This window comes from Sturnira hondurensis, unplaced genomic scaffold, assembly GCF_014824575.4.
Source record: "Sturnira hondurensis isolate 20B ecotype Veracruz unplaced genomic scaffold, ASM1482457v3 Scaffold0003801, whole genome shotgun sequence".
NCBI classification, from domain to species: Eukaryota; Metazoa; Chordata; class Mammalia; order Chiroptera; family Phyllostomidae; genus Sturnira; species Sturnira hondurensis.
This window is the reverse complement of record NW_028076432.1, coordinates 2,658,034-2,676,197: the sequence shown is the minus strand read 5'-3', so window position 1 is coordinate 2,676,197 and position 18,164 is coordinate 2,658,034. Positions and strand designations below refer to the sequence as shown.

General features: G+C 41.6%; 1 protein-coding gene across 1 annotated transcript in view; it reads left to right on the top strand.

Moving 5' to 3' along the window:
• The window catches only part of NAV3 (neuron navigator 3), a 364,273-nt gene extending 356,990 nt beyond the window's left edge, over positions 1 to 7,283 (top strand). Inside the window, exon 39 of the mRNA XM_037042823.1 lies at positions 4,710 to 7,283. Within this exon, the coding sequence (XP_036898718.1) occupies positions 4,710 to 4,829 (120 nt within the window). The 3' untranslated portion in view covers positions 4,830 to 7,283. The remainder of the gene's footprint in view (positions 1 to 4,709) is intronic.
• The last annotated feature ends 10,881 nt before the right edge of the window (positions 7,284 to 18,164 follow it).

Genomic DNA, 18,164 nt, shown 5'->3' with positions numbered 1-18,164 from the left:
GTACGTGGCTGATGTGCAATTCTGTCTATGGAATCTTGATTACAGTGTGTGGTCATTAGTATTTAGTCATTTGTATCAAAGACATTAGTTATCTTAAGTAATATTTGGGATTGTTTTGAAATTGACACTCATTTTCAACTCCTTTATTTTTGCCCTACTTTCATTGGGCGAATTTCTTAAGACAAAAAAACCAAACTTGTATGCTTAAAAATAATCAGGAAACACTGAAACCAGGCTGCACTTTATGACCATAATTTTTCTCCTATTAAGCATAAATGTGTATAAAAGGATAATTAAAATTTTAACATACATGACTAAATTCACTCACTATTTGAGAGAAAACTAGTTTTCTTACTAAATGAAGAAATAAAAAGCTATAATCTAATATATACATGAAGAACTAAAGAGTATTTTACATATATCACCCAGTCTGACTAAATTTAGAATTAGTCTTCTCTTGCCTACAGTAAAGAAGAACAGACTGACTTGGAAATCAAAGGGAAGTTATTCCCCCAGCCTTATTCAATTTGCAATTGTATATGGCTTAATAAAATTTGATAAAACTTCAAAGTATGAATACTCAGAAGATATTAAGTACATGGTGTTATTAGGAAAAGACTTTAATTTTTATGTACTTGTTTTTCTAGACCACTTTCTATAGATCGATATCAAATGTAAAGTGCTTGCTGACTTACCATTCTGTGACTAAAGAGATTATTGAACTTGCACAACCTATACAGAAAGAAAACATAATGAAATAAATGCCACTACATTACTTAAAACAAATAAAAAGGGAGGGATGGGAGTAATAGACAGAAAACTGTACTTGAAAAATAATTAAATAAAAAAATTTTAAAAAAATTTAAAAAAAACAAATAAAAAGGGAATTATTAAAATCATACTCTAAGACTATAGCCAAAAACCTAAACCGACTTCATATGCATGGAGTACCCCTACCCCAGAAACCCCAGTGCTATCTCATCGTCACTTCAGTTGATCCTCGCCAGTGTTTGGGGATCCCATGTGAATAATCTGGCCAATTGCATCCCAATATCCTTTCTCCAATAAAATGCACACACACAGAAAATTTTCCACATGATCTCAAAGAATTCCATTATGTCACAGAAATATATACTACATCTTCTTGGAGTCTAGGAATATCCTGTTTAGGACCTTTGAACTTCTGGACTGTAAACTGCATAAGGGCCTGGACTTGCATTTTTATAATGGACCCCTGGCCCATTAGCACATTCATGGAAATTAATAGTAGTGGTAGAATTGGTTTGAAACTAGCGTAATTGTGAGCATGCACTAAATAATTGCTGATTGGATGGTCAAAGTTTAATAGAGTAAATATAAGCCTTGAGGTACAATTATGGGCTATTTCACATATATTTTTAAAAATACATTCCAGTTCTGCCTTTGTGGTTTTGATATAAAAGCAGTTGGTGATAATCTCTTACACTCAGTAAGCCATAGAGTCAACATAGCTTCATCGACAAGGGTTATTTCTCTCCCTTTCTCTCTGTCTCCTTGTCTGTCCCTCTGTTTCACACAAGGAGAAGTGTTTTTCACAGTTATTATCACAGTTACTCTGTAGAGTAGGGGACCCTTAGGGATGCCCTCAGCTTTTCCCTTTCTATCGTCCTGGTCGGCCGACCCCACTAAGCACTCCTTTCCCTGACTCTGGATGCTCTCGGCTTCCAGTCCAGAAAAGACATCCAGAGTCTCCCACTCTGAGTGAAGATCGGGGTAAAAAAGTCCCTCATTCCTACTCTGCTACACATCTGAGGAAACAAGGTGCTGTGCCTTATGACGTGCTAAAAAGCAAAAGACTTACCGTCTAAAAATAGTTGTTTCATCAGGTACATTCTGGTAGGAAAGTAAACATTCTGAATCTATTTTTATTTCTCTGTATTTCTACAATTACTAACATAACACAAAAATATATCTGTAGACAATCTAAATCGAAATTAGGGGAAATCCCCTATTTAATGTCAGAAATATGATTTCAATCCAAACAAAGAGGTAGATTTTCAGCATATCTCACTGTATTTTAAAAATATGATGTGTATTCGTCATCCATAAACTTAATCTTACATACTACAATTGCTAATATGTGATAAGTATGTACTCAGGGCTAAAAGACTTGGTGGTCAGGAGATGAATAAGATGTCATTTTTGATTGCAGGAAGCTCACAGTCCAGTCATGGAGAGAGACATCTCCCTGTCTAAATTACAGTAAAATAATGATACACTTGCCTGCTACGTAAAGTTGTAAGTCCATTGAGGAAGTTGTAAGCTTTGCAGAGGAGATGCTAGACTCCAGATGTCGAGCTAGGTCTGGAAGCATGAATAGAAGTTCATCATGTGGTTGGACAGAGAACATTCAAAATTAAGGGTGCAGAAAGTGCAACATTGTCAGATGGTATACGAAAAACAATGAGTTTAGGGAACTGTATACAGATCAGTGAGATTAGAACAAAAAGGGAAGGAGGAACTAAATCTGCAGTTGCTAGATCACGCCAAGCCATGTTTAGCTTTGTAGGAAGTTAAAACTTGGTCATACAGAGAACAGGGAGACAGCAAACATTTCCAAGCAGGGGACTTGCCTAGATCTGCAGTCTATAAAAATCACTTTGTTGACAGAATAGAGGAAATGTTAAAGGAAAGAGGGCGGATGCTAGGAGACTCACAGATTTGTAAATACTATGGATGATAAAGGCCTGAGCAAGACATTACAAATGATAGATATTATATGTATAACTCTGGGTATGGGGAAGAAGAAGGGGAGGGGGGAGAAAGGAAATGCTCTTGTAGAGAATAATTATTTATCCTAGTGAGTACTGAATCATATGTAACCTTCCTTTTCTCTTACAATGTCCTTTGACTTGAATACCTAAAGCTACAGTATAAAAAGGCAAAGTAAATCTCTTGTATACATTTACGCCAAATCTGAAACTTGGAACTTATTCTAATGGAACATATTTACAATATGGCACCCTATCAAAAATTAAGACTTTAAGAACACTGTTATCACAACATAAAAATGTTACAATATTCAGCATTTAAATGTTTGTGACTAAGGTAGAATCATAACCCTTTAAACAGACTTCATTAGCTACTTCTGCTCTTAGTAAATCAGGAGGGTGCTCGAGACAGAGATCTGTTTTATAGATCATCTTCGCCCACATGCTTGACCGTACAGCGAGCGGTCAATGAGGGAGGAACTGACCAAGGGAAGGAGGGAGGGAACACGACTGTGCATAAAGGTCCGGGGGTACGTGCGTGAGAGAGACGGAGGAGGCGGAGGGACAGTGAGAGAGAGAAACTTTGTTGGCGGAGACGTTTTGGCTCTGTGGCTTACTGAGTATAGGAGGTTATCACCAACTACTTTATGTTCTTATGTAGCCGATTTAATAAATTCAGACAGTTAGACCAAAAACTGTACTGGAAACTATTTTCCTGAAGAATACTGAAATATGCTATAATTGTAGCCCCATTGCCAGAAAGGCATTGTTGCCAAAATTGGTGGCAATCATTTTATCACTTCCATCACGAGCATTTTTCAAACACCTTCTACACGGAACACACAAGCACGCACAGCCTGAGGTGTGACCAACAAATTCCTTTTTAGATGTCTCCTTTCCAGGGGATCAGGCTATCTATGGATGTAAAACAAAAAACCAACTTTGATTATTTTATAAATTAATAAAATTAGTAAGCATTAAATAATATAAAGATGATTACAGTTTATAGAAACCCCTGATAAGAAAGCAAGTCCACCATCTCATGAAAAAATGTGCCAATTATTCTGTGCTTTGTTGAAGCACTTGTCTACAATTTGCTTTAAACCAATCTTTCTTTTTACTTCCCTCTCCTACAGAGGATCTGCAGATCTATTGAAATCCGGGCAAGGCGGCTGCCTTTTATTTGTAATACATGGGAATGCTAGCTGTCTTTCTCCCTGGGTGCTTTCACGCCTGTGTCCTTTTACTGGAACAAATATTGCCATTGTTGTATAAGGCTGGGAAACTTGAGACAGCTGCTATTGTTCCAGAAGGTGGTTTTTGTTGTCAGTGATATATCAATCATATTTTAGCCAGAAATTCAACAACAGAAACTTGACAGTGACTGTTTCCTCCTCCCTCTTCCAACACTCATGGTCTGCTTCCTTCAGTCACCTCCCCTCCAGGGCAGGTCCTAAGCAGCAGATGGTGTGCTTGTGCACAGCGGCTGGCTCCATGCCTCTCCATCCTCCCTTCTCTCCAGGGACTGTGCGCACGAGCCCGTGTGTGCATCTGTGTATGAACACTCACGACTTTCAGTTGCCATTCAGTGCTTTCTACTGCTCCAGCCAAAAAGCTGGGAAGCTTGGCTCACTCTCCAGCAATGAGCCCAGATGTCCAGCTGTGATACAGTTTCCTTCCCAGTCTCCCTGCTGGAGCAATATTCATTCACAATCCCAAATAAAAGAATGATCTAGAGGCTTTATTTTGTCCTTATGGTTTGGTGGTGTAGTCATATTTGGGAAAAATAATGTAGGAGCTGGGGACAACTTGCAAAAATCTAAGACTGTTTTCCCATTTTGCTCAGATGGGATGAGATGGTTCCTCATCCAATCTTGTGGCTCAGGGCCTCGTACTCGGTGGGGCTGGCGTCCTGGGTGCACCACCGCCTGCATCCCATGTCTCTTTTTCTTTCTTCAGATGAATATGCTAATGAAACTCCAAGAAGCAGCCAATTACTCGGGTACTCAAAGCTGCGACAGCGATAGCACCAGCCACCATGAAGACAATTTGGATTCATCTCTCGAATCTACCCTCTAAAGGGGGAAAAGAGTGAGGGGGAAAGACTATGCCTTTTAAAAATATTTAAAACATAAGGTATTTTCACTAAACCACTGCCAGTATGAAAGCACCTATCAAGGGTCCTGACCCAGAGTCGTGGTCTCCAAGGAGGCAGCAGAACTAAGTCTGAATCGCCAAGATGTTAAATTGAAATGGAAGCTTAACTTTATTTTACTTGTAGGCATTTTTATATCTGTGGAGTGGTACAAAGCTCCATTACACAACTGGGAGGACCCTGGTGATAGGCAGCTGAATAGATTGCACACAGGATAGCCAAACTGGACTTTATGATTTTCCTCTTTAAAAGTTTACAATACAGACCTTTTTTTGTCCCTTCATTTCGTTTCCTCTGACGAGCTGTTCTCCCTGAGCAGGGTCCATTCTTCTGATCCATCCAACCTCCTTTGTGCCACATGGTGCTGGTCACAGGGCTCCAGTAGTGTTTGTGTCCTGCGCTCACCCCGTTCCAAAACGAAGCCGAGAGGCCAGCCCTCCGTAAGCACAAATGGAATTGTGCGACCGCCAGAAAACACTACTGGGGTGAGCTGGAGAAGTGCCAACTTCGTCCTCAACTGCCATGTCCACGTGACGTGCTCCACCAACTGTCTAGTATCTGAGTCACCGGTTTTATAAGGTTCTTTTTACCACCGTGGTCTTTGTAAGCCACCTGCCCACTCCCTTAACAAGAGTTTTATACCAATTATTAGTCAACACTGAAAAAAGGCTTTTTTAGGGCTTTGATTGTTTGAGCCTTTTCAGTGAAAGAAGGAGCATTTCCTATGGTGCTGTCTCACTGCCTTAAAACAGATTTCTACAACACTTTAACAGTCGGTTTAAGTCCTAAACCATCATAAATTTCCACTGTCTTTTCATTTACAATGGAGCAACACCAATTAACACAGTAGCCTCATCTCTGTAGATCTTCTGTTGAAGAAGTGGATAGGAGGAAGATCCGTGTTTTTGCCTTGTGAGTAGTTTGCTTTGCCTATCCTCCAAAGTACCCCTGTAACACAGGAACCCTCTTGACTGTCACTTCCCAGCGAAGACATGTGGCTGACTCCCAACCCCGTCCAGGTGAGAGAGTTTCAGCAGGCGGGAGAGTTTGAGTTTTCACCCAGCAGAGCTGGACGCACTAGATGCGGTGTGAGCACAACCATTTGGCTTTCCTCCCCAGTTCTTTTTTTTTTTTAATTCGCTTTGAGCATGTTGTTTTGATTGCTATTGTTGTACGTGAGGAATTCAGCATTATAGAACACTGCAGCAGTGATGTCACTGTGGAAGAGGAGGCGTTTATACTGTAAAAGAAGGTTAGATTTGCACAGTCTACTGGGTAGGTATTGTAAATAATACTTTTAAAAACTTGCACAAATCAAAACAAACACACAAAAAGTGTATGTTATCCTGTTGGTGTTAAGAGGTGTTTCCCTTGCTGAGATTTCCTGTATGTTGCAAACAAATACAGAATGCAACCCCTCGAAGCTGTGATTACCTGGTGTGTTTGTCCCGTATTCGCAGTTGTTACGACCATGCAGGAGCTGGCAGTGCTAGCGTGAGCATGCTTCCAAACCAGACATGAAGCCAGTACCTTTTTGGAAAAGTGAAAATGTCCCAAAGTGTATCTGTCATGGCAGGCTATAAAGAGAGTGCACAAAAACCAATCGGGCCCTCGGAGAGGTTGCCAGTACACACAGAGGACAGGTTTGCAGCTGATGGAACCCCAGGGTTAGGCCATGGTGTGGACTTGTTCTATGCATGTGAAGTGTATTGCCTTCAGGACGTGTACTTGGTGCTACTCTGTGCGACCACCATGGGCCCGTGGCTCCGGAACAAAAACAACACGGGCCATCCGTGCAGTTTCAGAGCGTTGCTGAGTCTCCAGGTTCCACGAGGTGCTATTGCCCTAAGGGAAATCTGAACTGAGTTTTTGCACATAGAGTTGTCGCCCTGACTTTGAAGCCTCAAATGTGGATTGAATCTGTCGTGAAACATCGATACGTGTAGCTGGATGAGTGAGTCGTTGCCCTTGTACAATGTGTGATCTGAGAACACGGCTCGTCTTTCCCTGCCGTCCTGAGAAACAGCCCCAACACAATCACAAGCCAATTCCTGCAGCACATCCCAGTAGGTCCACCTAGTTTACAACTTAAACTAGTTTGTGAAACATTCGTCTGTACACATTTTATATTTTGTACATTTTTGATGTAACATATCATGTAAATAGGCAGAAACAGTGAAATAAATCATCTGAAAAGTTTTGTAGTCTTTGTAAAGCCCCGACAATAAGTACTTGGTGTCAATGGACTTAACTGGATGATGTATTTTCTATTGGTTTATTGTTCCTTTAGCTTGTAAACCAGCTTGCATATATTTTTTTGCCAATGTGCACCCTGTATCTGTCTAAATTATTACTTTGCCATTAAAGTGGACTTATTTATTGACAACAAGGTGTGGTGTCTGTCTGTGAAGAACGCCTGAGTAGCGATGCATGAAGCGTCAGGCTTCCAAATGTGCGCACTGCTGATGTGCCAGCAAGAGGGGTGTGTGTGGGTTTTTGTTGTAAATGTCTCACAGAAAGGACCTCATAGCTCTCACAAAGGACTCGATTTCTAAATACAGTTGACCTTTAAACATCCGGGGCCTTGGGAGCAATGACATCATGCAGTCAAAATTCTGCATTAACTTTTCACTCACCAAAACCTTAAGTTGTTCTTTGTGTTTGCTGGGGATTGGTCCTGGGGCCCCTAAGCCAGAATGTCATACAACGTGGCACAGACCAGTGCCTACACTTGGCCCTCCACGCCCACAGATTCTCACCTGTGGATTGGAACTACTGTTCGTTGAATCGTGCATGGGAAACCCAGGGATAAGGAGGGGGACTGTATATTTATTGAGAAAATCCACATATAAGTGGACCGGTGCTGTTCAAACCCATGTTCAAGGGTCCACTGTATATTCAAGATAATATTAGAGTGTTATTAAAAGTATATCCCTCATCCAGTTCTCTCCTCTATAAAATGGGATAATTATAGTACCTCCTTATAAGATGGTTTTTAAGATGGAATGTTTTAAGGATGTCAAGCACTCAGAAAAGTGTCATGTCTTAAGTGATATATAAATGTTAGCTACAATTATTTTCAACAAAAATGTATTATGCAACTAATAGGTGCCAGGCCCCTTGCTTAGGCATCAGAAGCAGTGAGACGCAGGCCAGGGTCCTCAGGAGTATACTTTTACTGCAGTTGTGTCTCTGCGCTTTTTCACCTCTTGGGAACCTGAGTTCTCTATTACAGGGGTGGCCAGTGTGATGTCCACTGAATAGTAGCTGCAGAAGAGGTTTCAGACACTGGCTGAATCAACAGTAGCAGAAAGTTGTGTTTGAATTTGAAGAAATTCAAGTACCTTTATTTCCATTTTTTAGACTTTCATATTTTAAAAAAATGTATAAGAAATAAGCCACCTTACATAATGTCCGGTTCTATGCTTTGATCAGTTAAGATGTTTAAAAAGAAGATTTAATTGTGGTTTGCTTTTTGTGGGTGATGTGCACCAACGAATGGTAAAAATTGCACTATTGATTCAGTTTTTAGTTTTGGTTCAGTGAAGATGATTTGATAAGCAATCACTGGAAGATCTATGCTCCACATTATCGATCTCTTAGCTATCCAGGAGTTCATCAGTAAGAAAGTACATTAATAGAAATTAAATGTGTATAGCACATTCTGATTCAGAAACTTTCTAGAGAAAAATAAATTTCTCAAGTTGTTTGCTTTTCATAAAATTGTAAAAAAAAATAAGTATACCTTTCCTTTTTCATTGTAGTTTTTAATACTTGGCCTTAATTTTCTGCATTAGTATCGTAGAGTTGATGTTGATGAACAACCAACTGAATGACTGTTTACAGTGATTCCATGTTAAAGTAAAATATTTTCAATATATTGGGTTATAGTAACTATAGTGTTAAAATTAAATGACCTGATTCTTTTCACTTTTTTTAATGTGGCTGCAGAGTACTTACAATTAAACATGTTCCTCATGTCTGGGACTGGCTTCATGTTGCTGTCGCTGGTGAACAGCGCTGCTGTGGAGAGACTGGTCTCTCTGAAGAGTAAGAGCAGTCACCTTCCTCGTCTTTTTCCTTTTTTGAACAAGAAGATTCCAACACTGAAGGACCAAAACTCCTTGCTCAGTCTGGGCCCTGCTTGCATCCCTTGGCGTCCTTTTTCACCATGTCCGCTGCCCTTGTGTGGTTCTCGCTTCTGTGAGGTTGCGCTGTTTTAGAACCTGGAATTAACTGAAACAATAACGACAACTTCCCAGACAATTTAGCTGCAAGGCCATGTCAAAGTTTTATTACTGCCTTGTTGGGTGGGAAAATCCTCGTTGGGTCAGTGTAAAGCTTTCTCACCTAGGGAAGTCATTTATAGAAAACGGAGATTACACCAAAAAAAATGTTTTGTTTTGTGTTTTGGAAATCCCCAGCCTCTGGTATGAGTAGTTGGTTTTCCAAGACAAAAATCCCATAAATAATTAACCAGTTATTGAAACCTGCTAAACATTTTATCAGAGTTCTAATTTATTTTTTTAATATATTGTATTGATTATGCCACTACAGTTGCCCATTTCCCCCCCTTCATTCCCCTCCAAGCTGCATACCCCTCCCCCACCTTTCCCTCTTAGTTTATGGCCACGTGTCTCAAGTTATTTTTAAGAAATTCTTTTTATTTTTATTTTTTTTCTTCTCAGATTTTTAAAATTTAATTATTAGAGGGGAAGGAAAGTAGAGGGAGAGAAATATCAATGTATGGTTGCCTCTCATGAGTCCCCTGCTGGGAACTGACCTGCATCCCAGGCATGTGTCCTGACTGGGAATCGAAGCACAATCGTCTGCTTCGAAGGCCTGCACTCAATCCACTGAGCTACACCAGCCAGGGCTCAAGTTCTTTAGATTCTATATTTCCCATACTATTCTTGCCCTCCCCACTGTCTATTTTCTACCTACCGTCTATGGTATTTAGACTGTATATTTTCTACCTACTGTCTCTGTACCTTCTCCCCCCTTCTCCTCCTCCCACTCCCCTGTTGCTAACCCTCCATGTGATCTCCATTTCTATGGTTCCACTCCTGATCTAGCTGTCCTCTTGATTTGCTTTTGTTTTAGGTGTGGTTGTTAATAACTGTGAGTTTGCTGTCCTTTCACTGTTCATATTTTTTATCTTCTTTTTCTTAGATAAGTCCCTTTAGCATTTCATATAATAAGGGCTTGGTGATGATTAACTCCTTGAATTTGACCTTATCTGAGAAGCACTTTATCTGCCCTTCCATTCTAAATGAAAGCTTTGCTGGATAGAGCAATCTTGGCTGTAGGGCTTTGGATTTCATGACTTGGAATACTTCTTTCCAGCCCCTTCTTGCCTGTAAGATCTCTTTTGAGAAATCTGCTGACAATCTGATGGGTACTCCTTTGTAGGTGACTGTCCCCTTATCTCTTGCTGCTTCTAGGATTCTCTCCTTCATTTTAATCTTGGCTAATGTAATTATGATGTGCCTTGGTGTGTTTGTTCCTTCTTGGGTCCAACTTGTTTGGGACTCTCTGAGCTTCCTGGATTTCCTGGAAGTCTATTTCCTTTCCCAGACTGGGAAAATTCTCCTTTATTATTTGTTCAAATAAGTTTTCCACTCGTGGCTGTTTCTTTTCCCCTTCTGGTACCCCTATAATTTGGACGTTGGAACATTTAAAGATGTCCTGGAGGTTTCTAAGCCTCTCCTCATTTTTTTGAATTCTTGTTTCTTCCTTCTTTTCTGTTTGGTTGTTTCTTTCTTCCTTCTGGTCCACTCCCTTGATTTGAGTCCCAGTTTCCTTTCCATCACTATTGGGTTCCTGTGCATTTCCTTTCATTTCAATTAGTTTAGCCTCCATTTGTTCCTCTAATTTGTGACTAAAATCAACCAGTTCTGTGAGCATCCTGATGACCAGTGTTTTGAACTGTGCATCTAATAGGTTGCACAGTTCTTGGTCACTTAGAGCTATCGGCTCTGGGGCTTTGAGTTCTTCTTGAGCCATAATGTTTTGGTCTGTTCTCGCCTGTTATGTATGAGGGGCAGACCCTTAGATGTTCACCAGGGCAGGGACACTGAGTTGCTGGGTTGTGACCCTGTATGTGGGGGCGGGATTAGGGAGGGGTAATGGTGGCCCCCTCTGCTGCTTCCTGCTGCTGGGGCCTGCACAGTCTGTCTCACTGCCAGCTCCTTTGCCTGGTTTATCTGCATGAAAATGTGTGACCGCGGTCAGCCTGCTGCCTCACACCCTCACTGGGTCTGCCCGTTGCAATCCCATGCCTGGGGTCCGCCAGTGGCCGCCCATGCCTGAGTCCATCCAGCAGAGTTTTCCTGCCCAATTTCGCTCCACCAGCCACTGGCTCCGCCCCTCTTACCCGTCTGGATAATCTATTCATTGTTGTTGGACTTCCATATAGTTCAATTTTATGTGTTTTGGCTGCATTTTTGTTACTAAAACTTTGTTGTCTTTAAACTTGGTTGTTCGAGGAGGCAGAGTGTTTTCACCTAACACCTCCATCTTGGCCAGAAGGCAGAGTTCTAATTTATTTTTAAAGAAAGGAGATTATATCTCCTTTATATCTCCTCTAATTATATCCAGAAATAATGTTTGTCCCAGACCAGGGTGGAACAATATTTCTTTTATAGTAATTTACTTCTTTTTACCCTAAGGCCCTTACACCTTACACATTCTCAAATGGCATTACCTTCGACAAGCCTTTCTGATCCCTCAGAAGAAGTAAAAATCTGAGTTATTAACTTTTCTAAAGGAGATAAATATACATAGATATCTATATTTAAATATTTATATATCTAGATATATATATATACATACTCACACACCACCCACATATAAAATATGTCCCATTTATTGTGTTGCAGTTTCGCAGTTTTAAGGCCTAAAATATAGTGCAAAAATAAATAAGTATTGCATAAAAATAGTTCTGACCATGGATACAGCAACTGATCTTTAGGCCATGTTAGACAGAATATGAAACGTGAGGAGTCACGCTCCCTGGAAGCCTGATGAGTGATTAGAATGCAGTTCAGTGACCGGGAAAGGAGGTGGACGGAGCGCCGGTGTCGTCCAGTACAAAGCCCTGCCTCACAATGTGGACTTCTCCCCTTTAGATGTGATAACTTTCTACCAACCTTTTCTTTCTGTTTTTCAAGTCCTTTCAAGATACCTTAGGTAATATATAGTGTAATTTAAATGTGTGTGTGGGGGGGGTAGGAAAACAGATAAAATACAACACGCAGTTAGAGCTGTAATGTTATAGCCCAGAGGAGAGGTGGAAGTGGAAAGGACGAAAACAGAATCCTTAGCATGGAAATAAGCAGTGATGATGTCGATTCCACTTTGGTATATTTCCTCACACGAAAGATCGTGATCAATTAAAGAAGACTGAGAAAAGACTGGGAAGATGTTTGTGCCATTGAATGTGACATTTACAAGGGAGGAGTATGAGAAACCATTGAATTCAGTCAGAAAATCTTTCCTAGTAACAGTCTGTGATTTCTCCAGGAAGAATCAACTAGCCCATCCCCCGAACAACGGTGACAGACAACAAAGTGCACCCAGTGTAACCGAAGAGCTTCTAAATGTCACTCGTATACAAATAATACGTACCCATCAGTTCCCAGAGAGCCAGACTTCCAGGGAAGAGTACAGTCTAGCAGTCTACTCGAGGCCCGCCCAAGCACACCTGAATGCTTATGTGTCTCTTCAGTCATTGTCTCCAGTCCAGTCTGGTCCTAACTTGGTGTGCCGGGGAGTGGCTGTTGAGTATGAGGTCGTTTTAGAGGACAGTATTCAAAGTGTAGATGCTGACTCGGGTTCCCTATAGACCCTTTGGTTGTGGTGGAGTGTTTATTTGCCCAACAGCAGCATCTCTGAGGGTGGGCTGCCCAGTTCCAAGAAAATGGCTGTTCTGGCACCTCCTGTAGTGCAGCCCTTCCCTGGGTTACTGGACTGAAAGCAGACAGCAGGCCGGTTCTTCAGCTGGCTGCTGGTGGGGCTACACGCTCAGACAGCATTGCCCAGAGTGTCGGATTAGTTGAACTTCTGAGGTGAAAGCCAGCTCAGTGAGCAGGCAGGTGGGCTGATGATGGTTTGAGGGAAATCCCCCAGTAGGCCACTACGTAGAAGCTGGAGGAGACTCTTCCCTAGCACCAGTAGTTGATCGGGGGACGGGAATGCACCTGGCTCTCTCCCTGTGCAGCTTCTTACTCTGCAGGCTGTCACAGCACGTCGGTTGCAATGGAATGAGAGCTACGTGTGCAATTTTTCAATTTCCAGTAGCCATATTAATAAAAATATGAAATTAATTGTAGTATGTACTTTATTATGCCACTATATCAAAACTATTATGATTTCAATATGTAATCAAGCTAAAACACTTTTTAATAAGCTATTTTGTGTTTTTTTGAAGTCTTTGAAGTCACACACATATTTTACACTTACAGAACATGTCACTCAATTCAGGCACTAAACTGTCACCTGAACAACTTCACTGGTCAGAATTCAAAAATTTACAACTAAGAAATAGGTTCATGAAGTTGTTCTAAAGATGGTTAACACACAGTGAATGGTAGTTTCAAATTTAAATGTAAGTGGTAGATAATTATCTTGAAAACCAAACACCGATTTTCTGCATGGCTGTCTCCATTGAGTGCTGCACACCTGCAGGTTGGCGGCCGCTGCCACCGAGTCAGCACAGCTCTGGCGACAACCAGCCTTCTCAGGTCACACGCAGCTCTCCCTCCCAGGTGCCAACACCAAGCTGGGGCCTGGAACTTTCTGGACTCACGTGACCCAGAGTCTCTCACAGGTCGTGCTGGGTCACAGCAAGTGCAGGTCATTGTAACAAGTGCAGTGAACCTGCTACCTTCTCTGTTCCCAGGCTTCGATAAAGGTCACCCTGATCTACCTTTTTAAAGCATTTTTCAGTAATGTCAACCACTGGGAGAAAAACCATGGACTCTTCAATAACTGTGTCCCTTCTTTGTGTGGAGAAGCTTATTTTGTACAGATATATCCCTCTCTCTATATTTTAGTATATGTCTATGTATATCTATAGATCATAGCTAAATAGATTGGTAGATGATAAATAGGTAGGTAGGTAGGTAGATAATCTTACTCTGTAATTCCAGGGAAAAACTTGCCTACTCATCCTACATTTGAGTAAAAATATGCCTGACCTGTGGGGCCCAGTTGGGTGTCATTCTGCAAAGAAAAAGGGTTCCGGTTCCATTCAGGTTGGGCACGTGCCTGGGTTGCAGGTTTGGTCCCCAGTGGGGGTGCGTAAGGGGTGCGTACAAGGGGCAACTGATCAAGGTTGTTTTTCTCTCACACTGATGTTCATCTCCTTCTCTTCCTCCCTTCCCTGCTCTCTAAAAATAAATAAGTAGAATCTTTTAAAAATGACCTCTACTCAAATTGTCCTTTTGCCTAACAGGAAATGATTCTCTTCTCTAGATTAAAAATAAGAAGAATAAAAGCAACATAAAAGGCATAACATCCAAAGACATTTCAAATAGCAGAATGACTTCCAGAATAAGATCAAAACTTCACTGCAGAACTATGAACAATATTAACATACACACATGTAAAGACAAAGTGTTTTAATAGATTGGAGGCAGCAGAATAAAAAAGAAATCTACAAGTACATTAAAAATGGTCATGTAGACTGAGTATGAGAGAGAAATAACAGATAAAGAAGTGCGTTTCCTGATCTGATTAAATGTCTGTCAGGGCCGTCTATCTCTTTTGCTCAACCTCAACTGTTCAATGAACAACAATCTAATTGTTCATCACTGCTGAAAATCCCCACACTGCAGTAGACCATTAGGGGCAGAACCCCCCAGGTACCTAGCAACGGGCAAAACTAGGAAAACAAGGGTCTTTTCCCCAGGGTGACCTTTCCTCCCTCAGCATAGCGCTGGGCATGCGGTTTAAACACCCTGGACTTTCATATAGCTGGTCAAGTGGTTCCAACTCTCCCCTGACTTCCCCGCCCCCAACCGGCATGTTGCTAGTCATACAGGTTAGACCGCCTTAGAGGGAGAATGAACAGAGGGGATGGCAATAGCCCTTCAGCCATAAGCCCCCAGGACAATGAGGTTCTGACCCACATCACATACCTCTGGGCCTCAGCTGTGTGTCAGCTCCAGGCCCAGAAGAGCAGCAAAACCAGACAGAGCAACACTGTGGTGGACATTGGGACCGATGACCCCCCTGCCCTAGTGGTCTCCAATCAGTGGGGAGCACGACCACAAAAGGACACACCTGGAAGGCCGATGAATATTGTATTGGATCCTCCCACTGGGACAGCCCCTAAAATCCCCATGTGTAAGAGCCTGTTAGCTTGGAGAACCCAGCTTGCTCTGCCTTCCCCCACCCTGTTCTCCTGGCTGGGTTTCCTTGCCTCTCTCTCCTAAGCTCCAAGGGCCCATCTCTTGCCTCTGTAACTTGTTTGCTGAGTCCATTTCTTCCATAACTCATTTCTTCTACCTCTGTGACTTTCTAAATCAATTTTCTTTTGTAGTTTGAGCATTGGTTCTGAATTCTTTTCTAGCCAGCACTCAGCAGACAAGTTTGCTGGATCAGGGTCTGGTCTCACCACACAGGTCAGTCTTGCCGCCACCAACAAAAGCTGTAAAGGTATTTCTCAAATGGTTTTTTTTTATATATTAAAGTTAAGTGATGATTTTCAAGATCCGAAACACCCTATTTCCTTGCCTGCATATGTATTTTCAAGATCCGCTACTAAAAATTCAGTTCGCCTGCAGAAGCTCCTGGCCCAACCTTAGAGAATAAGCTGTGAGTAGTCCCCAGGTGCGTGTGACACAGTGATTAGCCTGTTTCCCCCTAGAGCAGCGGTCCCCAGCCTTCTTTGGCACCAGGTTTCATGGAAGACAGTTTTTTCCCAGAACGCGGGGCAGAAGGCTTGTTTTTCAAGCACAAAAATTCAAGCTCACCATGGGCTGAGAGCCCAGCTGGTACCGATCCGCGCCCTGGAGGTTGGGGACCCCTGCCCTATAGTGTGGCTTTTTACTGGTTGCTATTTTCAGCACCAGCAGAGTTTTATTAACCAGCTTGGAAAAAAGGTGTGCCATACTGGGGCCATGCTCAAATTTGAAATTAATACCTGAAATACATATTATGGTTTCAGTGAAATTAATTAATTATCCTATCAAATACAGTTGATACAGAAGTTATCTTAATTGGCAAACTGAAAATAACATTTCTGTTTGCCATTAGCATAGGACAATAGTTGGGGAAAGTTTTGGGGTGGCCATCTGGTCTGATAACTACGTGAGAGCGACTCCTGCATTAGTCCTGCAGGACACCGTGGATTCACAGTCTGCTCTGGAAATTTCCTTCTCACAGGATGAATTGCAGAAGATATACAAGACCTCCAGAGAGCTAGAAAATGGATCATGTGCAAACAGATGAAAACATTTCTCCAGCCAAGCAAATATTGGAACTGCTAGAATCTGACTTACAGTTCCTGTGTGATCATTAATTTCAAAGAAAGGTCAAGTTGCAGATCTCAACATCAATGAGGCAAAAATGGAACTATGCTTTGTCCAAAACATAGGTTTGAACAAACTATAGAAAATGCTAAAAGCAATTTGCATCATTACCTTTTATTGGGGAATTATTTCAAGTGTTAATTTGAAGAAAAAACATTTTGTGGCTAAATAATTCTAGAAAGGAAGGATGTAGTGAGGGAGATGAGCCAGAGCCCAAATATGTTGTATTTGTAAAAGTCTCATTTAAAAATTATTAGCCTGCCTTCCTCTGGATTTTCCAGGGCCCTACCCTGCTCTTCAAAGTCCTACCCTTTACTCGAACTTGCCTAACACAAGAGCAGCTCATGTGAACAGTAGGACACGCAGCTGGTCACATCTTTTTGCCTAAGAGAGCAGGATGTTCTCTTAAGTCTTCTTGCATTCAGATCCAATTTATCAGTCCTTACGCGGTAGGCACCCGGGGCAGGGCCTCTGTGAGCAGTGGGAGGTGTTGAAGAGCCTATTATTTCCCAGCTTCTCCATCTGCAGCTGAGTGCATCCAACTGTCTTTTGTCTTCAACTTGGTGTCTGTGGTGTGAAGGAGAAGAATGAGGAGTTCTGGGTAGCCTCTTTAGTAGAACCCATATATGTCTGCTTCTCACAGTAATAGAAAGATTTTAAGAAGAACATAGTAAGGTATGAGAAGTTAGCCAGCTATCATTTTTTATCATCTTTCTTCTTCTCTTCATAACACAGTATTTGCAACATCCTATTCATTCCATTAATGATGCTGAATAAAGAGAGACCTCTAAGGGCTGACCAAGAAGGTACTTATTAACGATTTTTGTATTTAAGAACCACATTAGCCAATGAATGTTATTATTTAGGCAATGAAGTGGGAATACATTTATTCCAAGAACCACTTAGAATAAACTTCCAAGATCTGTTTACCAAAGGGACACTGCTTCTTCCCAAGTGCCTGAACTTGACTGTTTTTAGTTGCATGCTATTCAAGCTTTGGAAATGCCAATATTTGCCATCTATTTTAAAAGATACATCCTCAATCAAGAATAAAGGAAACAGGTTTATGGTGGTGTGCAATCCATAGTCTAAGGAAACCCTGATCCTCATTTCATTTTTCGGAAACAATGTAAAGAAATTTTCTTTTCCTTGAGTCACCTGAATGACCTCAAATTGCCAAACGCAAATACCCACAAAGCCAGTACATTGCTTCTACAGCTTTCCATCCATTAGCACTTTGTGGACAGTTTTTATTTTCATTTACATCAAACAATTATTTCCTTAAGAGTGCCTTCCTCTGATGGCCGTGAGATCAGGTGATGCCCATCATCCCACTCGTGACCATCAAAGGTGAAACGCCCCTGAGGCCCCCTTTCACCTGGACGCTCTCACTTCACCTTCACTGTAGCCCAGGTTGCCAACCAATGCCCATCGACTAATGCGTAGTAATTGGCCTCCTGGAAATTTTAAAATAACTCCTTACTGCGTTAGTTTTCTATTTCTGGGTAACAGATCACCACATAGTGACCTAACAGCACCCACTTATTATCTCAGTCCATATGTCACAAGTCAGGATGGGCTCCACGGGGCTTGCTACTCAAGTTCTTGCAAGACCAAACTGAAAGTGTTGGGTAGGTTGAGCTCTTACCTGAGGGTTTTTGGTAAGAATTCACTTCCAAGGTCATTTTTCAGCAGAATTTGGTTCCTTGTCGTTGTGCGACT